We start from the raw sequence: 14,826 nt of genomic DNA on the forward strand, positions 1-14,826 counted from the left end.
AATTGCTTGCCTGCTCAAGAGCTGTGTATGAGGAAAATTTCCTGTGTTGACACAACTCAAACTGAATGTTGTTTAATTTGAAAAAAGTTAAATCCTAAGGGAAATATTTAGGCTTGGAAGAATTCTGCTTAACAGTGTCATACATCTGATAGCTGTAACTGCAGGTGTTCCAAAATACGGAGGTTTGGGAGAAAGATAATGTACAAAATTCTCCGAAACAAGGCAAGGTCTCCTGATTCATGAAAACTTGCCAACTGCACGTTTTAGGTTTTCTGAAATTTTCTAAGAATTATCATAAATGCTTGGGAATGTTTGGGTTAACTAGAAACTTTATATAAAGAGCCAGCTTACAAAATGGCAGGAAAATAAATGTGAAGATGATTAAACTGTATAAAAAAAAATGTCTATAAAATGCGTATCTGGCTATGGCAAAGTGTTGTTTATGTGCTCATTATGGTAACTTATTGTGTTCTCCAGTAACAGCAATTGCACAAATTTCTCTTTTAAGTTATAAAGTGATTGGAATTGTGTCCTTTTGTTTTATGTTGTGTCAAGCTGTGAACCTAGCCCTTGTAATAACTGAATCTTTTCAGCTAAACTTTGAATGACCTTGGACTTGGAAAATGTTTTCAAATCCCATTTAGTCATTATAGTTGTTTAGCATCCAAGTACATTGCTTTTAAAGTAAGGCTAGCTTCTTGTTGCCCATGTGTAATAGAGAACAAATGGTCAAGGGGACAGTGGTAAAAATATCAGGAAAGAGAAGAAAAGTAAAAAAGGAGAGCCATTAAGAGGAGGGAATGTGGAAAAAGTAAAGGCTGCATATTACATAGTGACTGGGTAATGTAATGCAAGAATTAAAACCCCCTCAAAGCAAAGATAAAAACATAAATGTATCAGAATTATGATAGGATGGTCGCGGTTAAGCAAACATGTAGTAACACAAAGAAATAACTGAAAGTGTAAGATCATGAACAAAAGATGATATGGTATACAATGAACAATGAGCAGCAACAAAAATGGTAAAGTATGTTCTAAGGAGAAACATGGTATGGATCAGGTAATTGTTGAATTTCCTCACATCTCCATATAACTGGACAGAGAATACTCAAATGTGGTCTTTCACCTCTAAATTTACATTTGTAATTGCACTGATAATTGCAGTCATAAGATACTTTAATATAAAGTTATACAAAAATAGATATTTTTGTCTTGAGTAGTCACTTTCTTCTTCTGATAAGGGACTCCAGAGCAATATGTGCTGCAGAAAATGACTTTCACACCAAAGCCATCATCAAGGATGCTTGAATGTTTGTCAGGGCCACAGGTGAAAGGTTTGGGCCTTGGAATACATGTTATAATTCGCATGATATGTAAACCTCCTTTGCTCCTCTGGATGCACATACAGGAAGCATTTTATTTCTTCTCATAGTGATACATTGAGGGAACTTTTCCAAAATCTGTGCAAGTTGCAATGGAGAAAATACACTTCTCTGTAAAAACATGTATGGTATTACTAGAGCAAGATACTGACATGACAATTCAATTGGTGCTCATTTCCAGGCTAAAAAATGTCTTGATCTCATATTTCAATTTCTTTCTTCACTCACTGGCTTGGGAAAAGGAAAATCTAGTCTTTTTATGAGTATTATGCTTCCCGCGTAAGCTACAGGAAACACGCAAAGATTTGATTTGGCAACACTGTTTAACCCTTTATTTCAAAACCAATACTCTGCATATCCTGATCTTAAATCCAGCACTTTTACGTAGCAGCACCAGCCCAAACATTTCATGCACTGTTAACAGCTGGACCTTTCACACCTTTCTTAACCTTTGGTTGTAGGCTCTCAAATGTAATGCTGGAAATAATAATCTGACTAACCTTCCTATGTCAGAGAGTTTGTGTGCTTGTGCATACCAAAGCCTACTCTAAAACCAGGTTTCTGACTCCTGTCTCGCATATATTAGTACCGAATTGTGGGGTGGGGCAGGCTAAGAAAAAAGACCCAAACCAAAAAGGGAACATCTTACTAAAGTAAAATGCTGGAGCCTCAGCACCCCACAGCCAGAAATATTTGCAACACTCGTATGCAAATCTCTGGTATCACAATACAGATGTGAGACAACTATGGGTGTTCCTATACCTCCAGAAGGGCAGCAATCAGCTGGATTTCCTGGCACCCGAAGACAGCCGCGCTAAACACCTTGGCTGGACAGCAGCTGCCCCTGTACCGAGAGGGAAAGTAACGCTCAGGCCACCCCTCGGCAGGTGCTCACACAACGCGCCCGGCCGCGGCAGTGCACCGCGTCAAGGCTCTCACACTCTGCACACCACGACCGAACCCGGCCGCCCGAGGCTGCGCCACCATGTCGAACCACCGAGAACGCGACCGTTACGACCAACGGCAACTCGCGGGCGCCTAAAACACAGCGCATGCGCGACCGTGCCGCTAAGGCGGGCAAATTCAAACCTGCCTCTCGCCCCTGCTCTTTGTTGGGGTAGCAGTTGTGCTGACGTCATTGCACCGCGTCTTTCTTCTCTGCGGTTTCCGGCGCTCGCCCGTGTTGTAAGTGCAGCTGAGAGAGGGAAAGTTTTCGTTTGTGTGGTTCACGGCACCGTTTCTCTCCCCTTTCCCTCAGGAGCGGGAGACCAGGGGCTTGGCGGACCCTCTTCTTCCCTGTCTTCCCCTGTGGAGGGGGCGAGAGGCTTTCGCTACCACAACGCCGGCGATGGCTTCGGGGAGCGCAGAGGCACCGCAGGTAGCAGAGCTGAAGGGAGAGCTGCGGCGTCTGGCGGAGGAGCTGAGCCGCTGCCAGGTACCTGAGAGGGGCCGTCCCCTTCAGCGGCGGTGAGGGGCGGTCCGGAGCAGCACGGCTGGGGTCGGGCGGGCTCGTCCGTTTCCCCGGGAGGCCTGTGCTCCCTCCCCAGGCCACTGGGAACGTCCGGTTCTGGAAGACTGTGAGGGTAAGGAGGAGCGGGGCCGCGGGTTCCCGGTCCGTGTGGCCGCGGGAGCCCTGTATGCGCCGGCCTGCAGCTCCGCCCGGTGAATTAAACTGGCCCACGGTCTCAGTCTGGCTTAAACGAAACCACTTTGCCTGAAAACCTCCTACCGTCAAGAAGCCACCGTTTATTTACTTAGTGTGTAATGGCAATAGTACTGAGGTGCTGCCTTGTGCAATTCCTGGGCAAATGAACTAGCAGAGGGTTTATAGAAACGTAGGTCTTGAAGAAACCTTTAGAGGTCATTTAGTCTCTCAGCCTACCTTGTAGCAGGATTGTTTCCGGAATGAAGGACTGAGTAATTGCAGTTGTGCTTCCGGAAGTTACCCCAGACTGTCTCCTGGTGACCTCCCTTCCCAGGTACACTTCCCTCATTATTCCAATTGGTCATTCATCTCACATTATTAGGTCTCTTTCATGAGAATAACGATGTTGGTAAGGTAATATGAGATCTTGTCATATAAATTTATGTTAATTCTTTGCCAAACAACTTGTAGGGCAGATAAAAAATATAGGGCAGAGAGGAAGGTGACATCTGATGCTGTGGTTACTTTCCCACTTGCTTCGTGATGGCCAGAACAGCATTTTTTTTGTGGGACATGATCTGGTTAAATCCACAAAGGCCTGGGCTAACATAGTCATGTCTGTGAACAGAAAATGCTGACTGTGGTAGAGTTAGTGGCAGTTTGTTGCTTCATGCAGCACTGGTAGACCTTGCAACTGGCATTGGATTTCTCCTATGGGAAGAATCCATGCTTTTTGCTAAAACTTGCTGCAGGGGAGAACTATGGAGAGAGTGAGCTGTCAATCCTGTTTAGAAATACTGAACAATGAAGAGTTTGGGGATATCTTAATTGTCTTGTGGGAGCAGTTTGGAAAACTCTGTATAATGGTAATTTAGTTAGTTTCCTTTTCTTGGTATGCAGATACGCAGTATCAGACAAAATTTGGTGGAGGCAGAAGGAAGGCCCTGGACTCTGCTCATTTGCTAGTTGAACATAAATTATACATTACTAAAATCTAGTAGAATAAAGTATTTTTGAAGTAAGTAGTACAAATATGAATTTCTAATTACTTGATAATGTAACTTGATGTACACAAATTATAGTGAAGTATCTGATTTCCCCTTTAGATTCGTTCAATTACATGCGCATTTCAGCTTGTTCCTTGATGAACCCATTCCAATCATTTTGAAGTCAGCAGCCAAAAAATATTTTAGAATGTATTTCTTTTAAGTCTGATGCATATTATCTTGCCATTCTTGTATCATTGTCTTGTACCAGATCATATAGTTTTCTAGGAGGGAAGCAAGTGAAAAAATATGAAAGCAGTTCCTGTATTTAAAAACAGCATCCAGTCAGTGTTCTACGTAAACTCTCCAGCTCTAGGTAGAACCCAATACATACCATCCTGAAAACAACAGACGTTGCATGTATTCAGGATTCGTTTCAGGTTGTTGATAAAAAGGAAAGTGAAGCTTTATCAGCAAAGTTTCATCTGTGAAAGCACTGTAGTATTCACATATACATTCTTTACCATTTTACTAATCCATGTAGGTAATAATGTAGAAATTAAGCATGCATTTGTTACATAAGAAATTGGGAAACCAGATTTTAATAAGTAAAGGAGGTGATAACCCAGTCAATTGTGCAGCTTTTCCAAATTAGATTTATCTAATTATTCCTTTTTTTTTAAGTTTTGTGAGGTTACTCTGAATTTGAATAGGAACTAAAGTAGACTTCGCTAAAATTTTTCAGCTGGCTTAAAAATCAACTGATAAAATTATTCAGGGATGGTTAGTCTTTTTTAAATTCATATTTCATGTGAAAACTTTGTGAGAAGACAAGCCATTTGAAAACATAAACAATTATATGGGCAATGTTAATGTTGTGCTCTAATAATTTCTTCAGTGTTGAAATACAAAGGTTTTACTACTAGTGTGATTTCCTTAGTTTAATTTCCATGCAAGATATTCTTTGTGTTTTGTCTTAATTTGTCACTTAGCATTTGTAGGTCTTGTTAATCAGAATCATAAAACTATTTAAGTTGGAAGGAATCTCTTGAGAGCATCTGTTCCCCTCAACCCTAGAATGGGTTTCTCAGGATGGTGTCCAGTCAGGTTTGAGTATTTCCATGGCTGGAGACTGCAGTTTCCCAGGGCAACCTGTGCAAGTGTGTGAAGATTCTCACGATAAAAGGCTCTGTTGAGATTTCCCTTGTCTTCCGTTCTGTTGGGTATTGTTATATCTTTTGGAGACTACCTTAGCCTGCTTTCTGGATAGAAATTTATGTAAATGTCTTGGAAAAAGATGTTAATAAGAGGGTGTTATCTTTTAACCCAGCGACTGGATAAAATTGCCTAGAGCTTGCTTTTTTTTTTTTTTTAATTCGGAGTAAGAAGCTCACAGATACAGAAAGTTAATTTCTGAAGCAGACTTCCTAACTGAAATAGTTAAACTGAGAAAGTTTCATAGTATACAAACTAAAGGATTAGCCTTAAGTGTTTTTTCAGTACTAGCGTTTTCATTTGGATAATATTTTTTTTTTCAAAGAAAAGAAAAACCAACCATTTATCGAGTGACTGAGGTTGAAAGTTTTAATTTGTGCTAGGGAGCACTAAACAAGGTTATATAAATAGAGATGTGTATATCCAACAGATGTATATATTTGGCACCCAAATAAAATCTGGCAAGTGTCTTTTTTACTTATCCATACCTCATTGGACTACTACTTTCACTGTCATATAAACTGCGCTTCCAAAATGAAGTTTCTCCACTGGGAACTAGAGGCTGTTGATGATGTGGAATCTACTGGCTAAATATATAGCAGTCTTCTTTGGCTAATGAAGCTTCTGCGTTTTAATGCAAGTGCCGTGCATGCTCGCTTTGCTCTAACCACAGGTATTCCAGGCATCTGCTTTTGGCCATTGTCTCTTTTCTGCAACAGAATCCTAGAGTATCTGACCTTTTTTCTCATCTGGACTGGTGGCCTTTATTTTCAAAACAAGGTTCTTTTTCTTCTTAAGCTAACACTTCCCAGCATTTAAAGGCGCTTAAAGAGTCAAGAAAGATATTTTAAATATTTTCTTTTTTTTTTTTTTCTTTTTTTCCTTGTGCATTCATTTCCAAAGGTAAGATACTGCTGGTGAGTTTTGATCTCGGCATCTTAGGCTAGCAGTATTTGGTATTTTCCAAACACTAATACTAATGCTAAAGACATTGTGAGAGCTTGAATAATAGTAAGCGAGATCGTGGAGGAGGGCCTGTTAAAAGCATAACAATTTTTTTGCAGTCACTCTGCGAAACTGTTGTTTTCTTGTAATTGTGTGATGGAATTTGCAAAAATTTGCCCAATTTGAAAATGAATATCCAAAATAAGAAAATAGGCCAAAGCTCCCAAATGGTCTTCTGAGGAGACTTGTATAAAGCTGAGAGAATGAAAAATAAATCTAAATTATATTTGCTTCTGTATTGTGCTATTTTACAAAAATTGTTGTTGTGTCTGTGGTAGAGCATTTTATTATTATTTTGATAGCAACTTAAAAAATAACTTACAATTTCGGTGTTCCTCTTTACTAATTTTACTTGAGAATTACTTAAGTAATTAAATAATTTTTCTGAAAACAACTGCGAAGGAAACATGAGGGTTTTTTTCTTTTTTTGGTTTGTTTTTTTTTGTTTGTTTGTTTCCTTTGGGATCTTGTTGCTCCATTTCTGTGACTGGCTTGACATTGTTGGGGAGCAGCGGAAGGGCAAAGGTGAAACAAAGTTATGAAACAACTGCACTCTTACTTTCTTTAACTGTTGCATTCTCTTTTAGGGTTTTATGCTGTTGCCTTCCACCTTAATATCTCAGGACCTTTCCATGGAAAATCTTCAACACCTATGTTGTTATTTTTCTCAGGAGTTTTTGGCTTTGCTTGGTATTTAAAAGATCTGGCATATGTTTTACCCTTGTCTTGTTTTCTTCTGTGATTCTGTACTTGGGGGGAGAGGGCAGATGGAGGTGATGTTTTTGCAAGCATAGTTGCCCCTGACAAAGGAAATCAGAATGGTTTGTGTCTTTTTTTTCATTTTTGATAAGGAGAATGGTGTATCTCTGGCATCTCATTCTGTGAGTGGAATTTTTGAGCCAAGAGAGTTTTTCTTTAGCTTTCATAAGCTTTTTCTTTAATCTTGTGCATTTTTTTAGACCACCTGGTGATTCTGTATTTTAAGAATCAATTTATGGCATATTCCAAGGTTGGTTTCTTGCAGCCCCTTTTTTGGTGGAAGATTTTAATTTGGTGTAAAGTAATACACGTTCTTAAAGCAGATAATGTGTATATGGTGTCCTAATTCTCAGTCTCTTAACTGCTGAAGTAGAGACAGTATCATACCCCTTATTCTGTAACTAAAAAATGACAGGATACATTCTTTACTGTATCCTGTTTTGGGAAGGATTCGTTAAATCCTTGCTTTGAACAAGACACTTTGATTTGAGACTGGGTTTTCCACATCCAGTTAAGTATGTTATGTTGCTGGTTATACAGTTGGTTGGAAGAAGCAGGTGTGTACTCTGTTTTTACATATTCTGTTCATGCTGTCCACAAAAGTACGTTGGTTTGACGCAGCTTCCTTTGTTTTTTTCTAGCCTAGGATCTCTTCCTTTATTTCTGAATGTGCTGATTTAGGTTTAAACAAGTGTCTTAGCAATTTAACCTTTATTAATTTAAAAAAACCCAACAGTCTTTACTCATTGCAGATTTGATTTCAAAGGTACCATGGCATCTCTTGCTGCTAAAATAAGGAGTTCTTCACTGAGGACTTTGTTCTAACTTCATGACTCTGCAAAAACTGGGAGTACTCTGTCTTTTTTTTTTTCCGCAGTTACATATACAGCTTTTAGGGAGCTCTTGTGTTACCTTCTCTAGCTCATATGCTTTTCTTGTCAATGATGGTTATAGCATCTTCTCCTTTTCTGTCTCAGAAACTTACAGGTATATATACGTGTGACTAACAGGTCTCTCGAGTACATTACAGAGTACTCTGTGCAGTTTATTTCCCTGACTTGGAAGGTATAGTCAGTCAGCTACCAGTGGTTTGAAGGCCACTGACATTTAGTCAAAGAAACCATACTGCTGCTTATAGTTTTCAGTTTACAAATGCACTTTGTAAGAAACAGAAAATTCTCCATTAGTCAATAATTATGTGTATCTTAAAGTGTTTTTGGGTAGAGGAAGGACAAGAGAGGTGAGTTTACTTTGTGGAAAGAGGAGTGACAAAGGTTTCATCTGCTGCTGTCTTTGTTTCATGTTTTATGTTTCCAGCTTACTGTGAAAAGGTGCATATAGACTTGTTCTGGTGGTCTTGTATTATTTTATATGCTGTGTTTGCAGAAAACACACAGTATTGTGGTCATCTGGATTTTCTTGATTTGGTCACTTTGTGGGTCTGAGAGGTATGTAATATATTCTATTTGGTATTACTGACATTGGTAACAGATACAATTGCTACAACAAACTTATGAAAAATACTTAATTAACTGGAAAAACAGATGCATTCTTTCAATTTAATATCCAGGACACCCACTGAAAATAATGTAAGCATAGTAACATTGATTTATAAGTGATTTTACCCTCCCCCCTTATTTACAAGTAAATATAAAATATATTAAGTAACAACATGGCATTGTTTCATGATATGTGAATAGCTATTTGAGGTGCATGTTGATTGTATTGATATTAGAAGTATTTTTAAATCAATAGCTAAGAATTAAAACTAATATTAAGAAGCCACAGTTCTTCCTTAGCATTGTGGTTTTATATCGAGTTGATTATTGTTAATCTGATTTTTTGACTAAAATTTTAATATTTGTAAACTAGCAGAATGAGATTTTGTGTATGGTAGTATTTCTTCTGGAGGAACTGTTGATATCTGTACTGTTCTTTCAAAATGGGTCAAAGTGTTCAATGTTCCCATTCTTTAAATACTAATTTCTTATATTAGTGATTAAGTCAAGACCACATATTTATTGATGCCAAGGGATGCCAGCTGTTTAGTGATTTGGGTGTAATTTTTTATTGTGTTTGGGATTTTTTTTGTTTTGTGGTTTTTTGGGTTTTTTGTATTTTTTTGTTATGTTATACTCTTATATTTTGCCATAAGGAGTCTAAATCACATGAGTCTGATTAGTACAGGTGTTGTTAATAAAGGTCGTATCTTCATGTATTATAGACAGAGTATTGTTACCAAACAGCTGTTTATTTTCTTTTGCATTTTTAAATTTTGACAAATATTAGTTAACTAGAATTAACTTTTGCATAGGTGATCTTCTGAAAAAATACTTGTTTGGAATGTTTGAGTAAAATTGAAGATGAATTGAGAGTGAGATTCTTAATAAGGCAGTTACCTATTTGCAGTATGTCTGTATGTGGATATTTCAAATTGCCCCCAGCATGTGAGTGGGAATCTAAAATTTGATATAGAGATAAGTATCATAGAATGGTTTGGGTTGGAAGGGACCTGGATAGATCATCTATCCCCCTGCCATACACAGGGATGTCTTTCAGTAGATCACGTTGCTCAAAGCCCTGTCCAACCTGACTTGTAGTGATGGGGCATCCACAACCTTGTTGCAGTGGCTCACCGCTCTGTTTTCCTTTTGGCAGTCTAAATCTACCCTTTCAGTTTTAAAACTGTTGCTTCTTCTCCTGTTACCACATTGCTTAGTAAAAACTCTGTCTTAAACTGCCCTTCAAGTATTAGAAGGCTGCAACTGGGTCCCTGAGGAGCCTTATCCAGGCTGAAAAAACCCAGTGCTCAGCCTGTCTTCCATCCCTCTGACCATTTTTGTGGGCCTACTGTGGACCTGTGCTGACAGGGCCATGTCAGTCTGGTGCTGATGTCCCCACTCCTGGATGCAGTACTTTGGGTATGGTTTCACAGGAGTAGAGAGGGAGAATCATCTTATGTGACCTACTGGCTGTGTTTCTTTTCACGCAGTTCAGGATCTATTTGGCTTTCTGGGCTGCAAGTGCATGTTGCTGGGTCGTGTCCAGGTTTTTTTCCCCTAGAATATCCAAATCCTTCTTCTCAAGGACTCCTCTAAATCAATTAGTTTACCAATCTGTACTGATACTGGGGTTTGTGCCCCAGCCCCAGGCACACAGGACCTTCCACTTGGGCTTACTGAACTTCACAAGGTTCCCATGGGCCTACCTCTTGAGTTTCTCCAAGTTCCCCTGGATGGCATCCCATCCCTCAGGTGAGTCAACAGCACTGTTCAGCTTGGTGTCTGCAAACTTGCTGAGGGTGCATTCCCTCAATCCCACTGTGTCATTTATGAATGTAGTAAACAGTATTGGTCTCATTATGGACCCTGGAAGGGCACCAGTCATTACTGTTTTGCATTTGGACATTGGGCTGTTAACTGAAACCCATATCTTTCCAATGAAAGTGGCAAGAATGTTATGGGGGACTGTATCAGAGGCTTTACAGAAGTCTAGGTAAAATGACATCCATAGTTCTTCACTTGTCAATGATACCTTCAGGAGGTATTGACTGATGCAGTCACTCAATTGTGTAAGGCCTTTAAATTAGTCAAGCCCAATTTGCCTTTGGTAACCCATGCTGTATTTAAGCACCTTAGCATCATCCATATGCCTTGACATGGCTTTCAGAAGGATCTGTTCCATAATTTTACTAGGCACTGTGGTTGGTAGTTCCCAGGGTCCTCCTTCTACCCTTTTTTAAAAAAGATACGATATTTCCTTTCTTCCAGTCACTGGGGACTTTGACAGCTGTGAGGTAAGCATGAGTGAAAAGGTACCTTTTATGGGAGGAACAAAACACTGCTATTTCTCAATAAAGGAATTTGAGCTTTGGGTGCAGAGAAGTAGGCTCTTCAGATTCAGCCCAGCGGAGAATGGCTGTAGAAGGTCTGGTTTTCCCATCAGACTATATTTTGGTGCAAAAGGAGGTACACTGTTCTTGGAGAATGACTTCAGATAATTTTGTTAGTCTTTGTGGTTTATAAGTGTGCACTATTTCAACCAATTTAGGTGCCATTTAGCTCATGACTTGGAAGATACGCAAATACTCTTCTAGTTGTCTACAATTTCACAGGGTTTGGAAAGCACTACAAGCATTTCAGGCAGAGTTGATGCAATGAACCCACATTCTACTCGATTAGTCATGGTAATTCAGAGTGAATATACCCAAATGTATACCTATGGTTATATTAGCTGTAAAATAAAACTACTTGTGCATTCCTGTATTCTCAAATGCATTGAAAATCACAAATGCGTTATGATTATATTAACCCAGAGCATTATATTTAAACAAAAACTAACTCTGAGGCCTATGCTAAAACTTTTAGATTATCCTGTGCTCTCAAATAAGTCATTGAAGTTTTAACTCTCCAAATTATAGCACTTCCAGAAAGCAGTTATGTGACTTGGAAAATTCATGTCCTTTTCCACTCTGCACATCTTCTATTGAAATGATTTGAATGACTATGGTTAGTTTTAATTGAAGTAGTTTAGATATTTATAGCTTGAAATGAAAGCTCACAGGTGAGTTACCCTGTCCTTGATTTGTAAATAGTTTAAAGAAAACCCTTATTTCTGGAACTGAACCCTTTGCTTTCCCTAGTCCTCTTTTCGAAAACAGTTCTTACATCAACAAAGTCTGTGGTTTTCAGTGTTAACTACTCAAGAAGAAAAAAGCAGTTGTTGTTATAATGTCTGTGCCAGTGGATAAAGGCATGCAAAGCACCCTGACTGTTCACCAAAGAGCAAAGGAAGTGCTTGGAGCTGTTCACTGAGGGTTGCATTGTGTGTCAGAGGTCCATGTCTATTAAATTCTCTCTACCATTTCAGGCATTTTTATTTCTGTCCTGTCATCCTATGATAGTACAGATGTGACATCTGCAATGTTAATTTGTTGACTGTGTCATGGTGGGCCAGGAAATAGCTTCTATTTCTTGTCCATTGATATTGATGTCACAAGGAGTTGGTTATTTATGTTAACTGAAAATGTGTAATAAAATTACTCAGTTAAGTGCCTTGCTGTCTTTTTATCACACTGATGGACTAATCTGAGAATCCATTTATGAAATCATGTGTAATGATAACATCTTAGTTCAAGTTGTGTAGTATATTTGCTTAGGCCCCTATTACTGCATCAACATTGTAACAAGATAACATGGTGTAATTTTTATGGTGCCTGTTTGCTTTCAACAGTGTTCTGAGTACGGATGCAGTCTCTTGGGGGCTATATGCTTATATTTATCTACACTCCTTTTACATTCTCTATTTATGTGTAAGTAAAGCAGTATACTATCTTTTTCCATTTTTTATTCAAAGGTATCTTGGTTGCCAAAATTGTTGACAGAGACAAGATAACGGGAAATTCTTTAAATAGAAAATTACAGCTGGAAGATATGTTAAACTGTTTTTCTAGTATTGTAGCATTACATGTTGGTTGCCTAACACATATATTGCAACATGAAGGAATTGTGAAGAAGGGGGCAAGATACGCTTGTGTGCTAATGGCATTTATTTTCAAGCTATCAATCTGCCCAGGTCACATATAGCCTTCTTCCAAATCTACCTAGCAACTATATAACAGTGCATCCTATATGTAAGTGACGTTTTTGAACTGAAAATAACTCAATGTTACCTATAGAGTCTCGTGTGTATAAGGCACTAATTTTTCTTACAAGGTACTGATGAATTTTATCTTCTACTGACTTCTTAGGTTGTTGAAAAGCATAGCACCTCGAAGATAGGTTGTGTAAATTGTAAGAGCATTCTGCACTGTCTCCATTTGGCAGGACTGGGTGGGTTGTAGAGAGAATAACTCTTACTCAGTAATACATGACTGGAAATCACATATTATTAGAAACATTGACACATCAGTATCAAGAGAGTCTGCACTGGCAGTATTAATACAACAGTATTAAATTTGAAAGTCTTGTGAGACATCAAGAAGCAAGTCTGTCACTTACATATGCAGAGTATGTGTCAGCTTCATTAAAGGCTGGAGCTCTTTAGTCAGAAGTATGCTAGATGTTAGCGAAGTCTAAAACAATCTATATTAACAATTTTGTTGCGGATGTTTCAATGCTTATACTAGCCATGTTATTTTGTGTTTTTCTTATTCCATTCAACATAGTGTATAGCATTGCTGTAGAAATTCTTCCAGCGTGACAGTCATGCATATTTCACTCTGTATTGAAATACAACTTTATAATACAGAAAAACTTCAGTATCTGAGAATTATAGATTTGTTATTAAAAATTAACAGCAAACCAATAGCGCTCCCTCTGTCCTCCCAACTGTTTTGTTTTTGCTTTAGGAGGTATTGACTGATTAAAACACTAAAATGAGAGTTTGTGTCCTGAGCTTTTTTACCAGTGCACAGGATTGGGGGCAAGAGGCAAGAGTTGTTGTCTGGTTTGTTTGTTTTTGGAGAATTGTTTTTTGTTTGATTTTTGTTTGGTTTTATTAGTAACTTGTAATGCTGTGAAAGCTTAAGGAGTGATATGAACACTACTGATAGTTAACATGCTTTGAAATAAATGCAGTGAAACATCATAAAGAGTACTGATTTCAGACTGTAGCTCTGAAAATTACCTGAGATGCTGATGTGTGAATTTACACTAAAGGATGAGTTTTTTCTGTTTGATCTTGTTCTCAACACCAGTGCATGATGGACACATAAAGAAATATTAAACATACCTGCAGAGTTAATACCCAAACTGTCAATAATGTATAGTTCCTGTGAGCAAAAAAAGAGATACTGCTTGTGCTTTTGGCACTCCTCTTACTCCTAATTTAAAAGATTTCTCTATAGCAATTCAGTGTCATTACTTTAAGAGAATGCCAGCTAATTCTCTTCAAAACATTCTATGTTGAGGTAAATTTTAAATTTCCATTAGACAGATAAAGGAAGGACTCAGGGCTGGCGTCCAAAGTGGCAGTGCTTCAGCCACTGAAACCAACTAGGGCATAAACTACTATTACTAAGGAAAATAACAAGAGGAGAGAATATAAAGCTAAAAGGGAAAAAAAAACAACTAATAAACACTAGCGATGCACAATACAATTGCTCACCAGCTGCTGCCTGATACCCAACCTGACCCAAGCAGTGATCCGGGCCTTCTGGGTATGACGTGCTGTGGTATGGAATCTGCCTTTAGACGGGTGTCCTGTCTCTGCTTCCTTCCAGCTTCTTGTGTTCTTCCTTACTAGCAGAGCATGAGAGACTGAAATGTCCTTGATCAGGATAAGTGCTACTGAGCAACAACTAAAACACTGGTGTGTTACCAGCATTGTTCTCAGCCTAAAGCCAAAACACAGCACTGTACTAGCTACTAAGAAGAAAATTAACTTTATCCCAACTAAACCCAGGATAATGGTGTTTGAAGATTCCTTCCAACTCAAACTATTCTGTGATTGTATTCTATGATTCTGTGATCAGAGGGGCCATCTGCTGCCAACCTCTAGATCAAGAAGAAAAGGGCACTGAAACAATATTTGGTATGCTAAAGCAAATTTTAGGTCAACTGGACCTGATTCTTGTGTGTGACTTCAAGAATACCCAGGCATTTGTTGGAAGAACAATACAGCAGTTCGTGTCATCCCTCAAGTTCCTGGAATGTGCAGAGGATTGCTTCCTCATACTAATGTTTGATATGCAAACCAGGAATGAAGCACTTCAAGACTTGCTTTTAACAAACTGAGAAAATATACTTTTTAGTATCTTGTTTTAGTAATAGTGTTGGCTGCAGTGATCACAATATTGGAGTTTGGGATCTGGCTGAGCATGCTGAAGGCTGGT

At 38.6% G+C, this 14,826-nt stretch overlaps 1 protein-coding gene across 3 annotated transcripts in view; it reads left to right on the top strand.

Annotated features, from left to right (window-relative positions):
• The first annotated feature begins 2,556 nt into the window (after positions 1-2,556).
• The window catches only part of CNTLN (centlein), a 194,288-nt gene continuing 182,018 nt past the window's right edge, over positions 2,557-14,826 (top strand). For 2 of the 3 annotated variants that reach the window (XM_034073006.1, XM_034073005.1), the window contains exon 1: positions 2,593-2,817. In XM_034073006.1, coding sequence (XP_033928897.1) covers positions 2,731-2,817 — 87 coding nt within the window. In that variant the 5' untranslated portion in view covers positions 2,593-2,730. Of the gene's footprint in view, positions 2,568-2,592; positions 2,818-14,826 lie in introns of those variants that run through there. The other variant, XM_031054312.1, reaches the window with a different exon arrangement.

The sequence above is a fragment of the Melopsittacus undulatus genome, chromosome Z (assembly GCF_012275295.1).
Source record: "Melopsittacus undulatus isolate bMelUnd1 chromosome Z, bMelUnd1.mat.Z, whole genome shotgun sequence".
Lineage (NCBI taxonomy): Eukaryota > Metazoa > Chordata > Aves > Psittaciformes > Psittaculidae > Melopsittacus > Melopsittacus undulatus.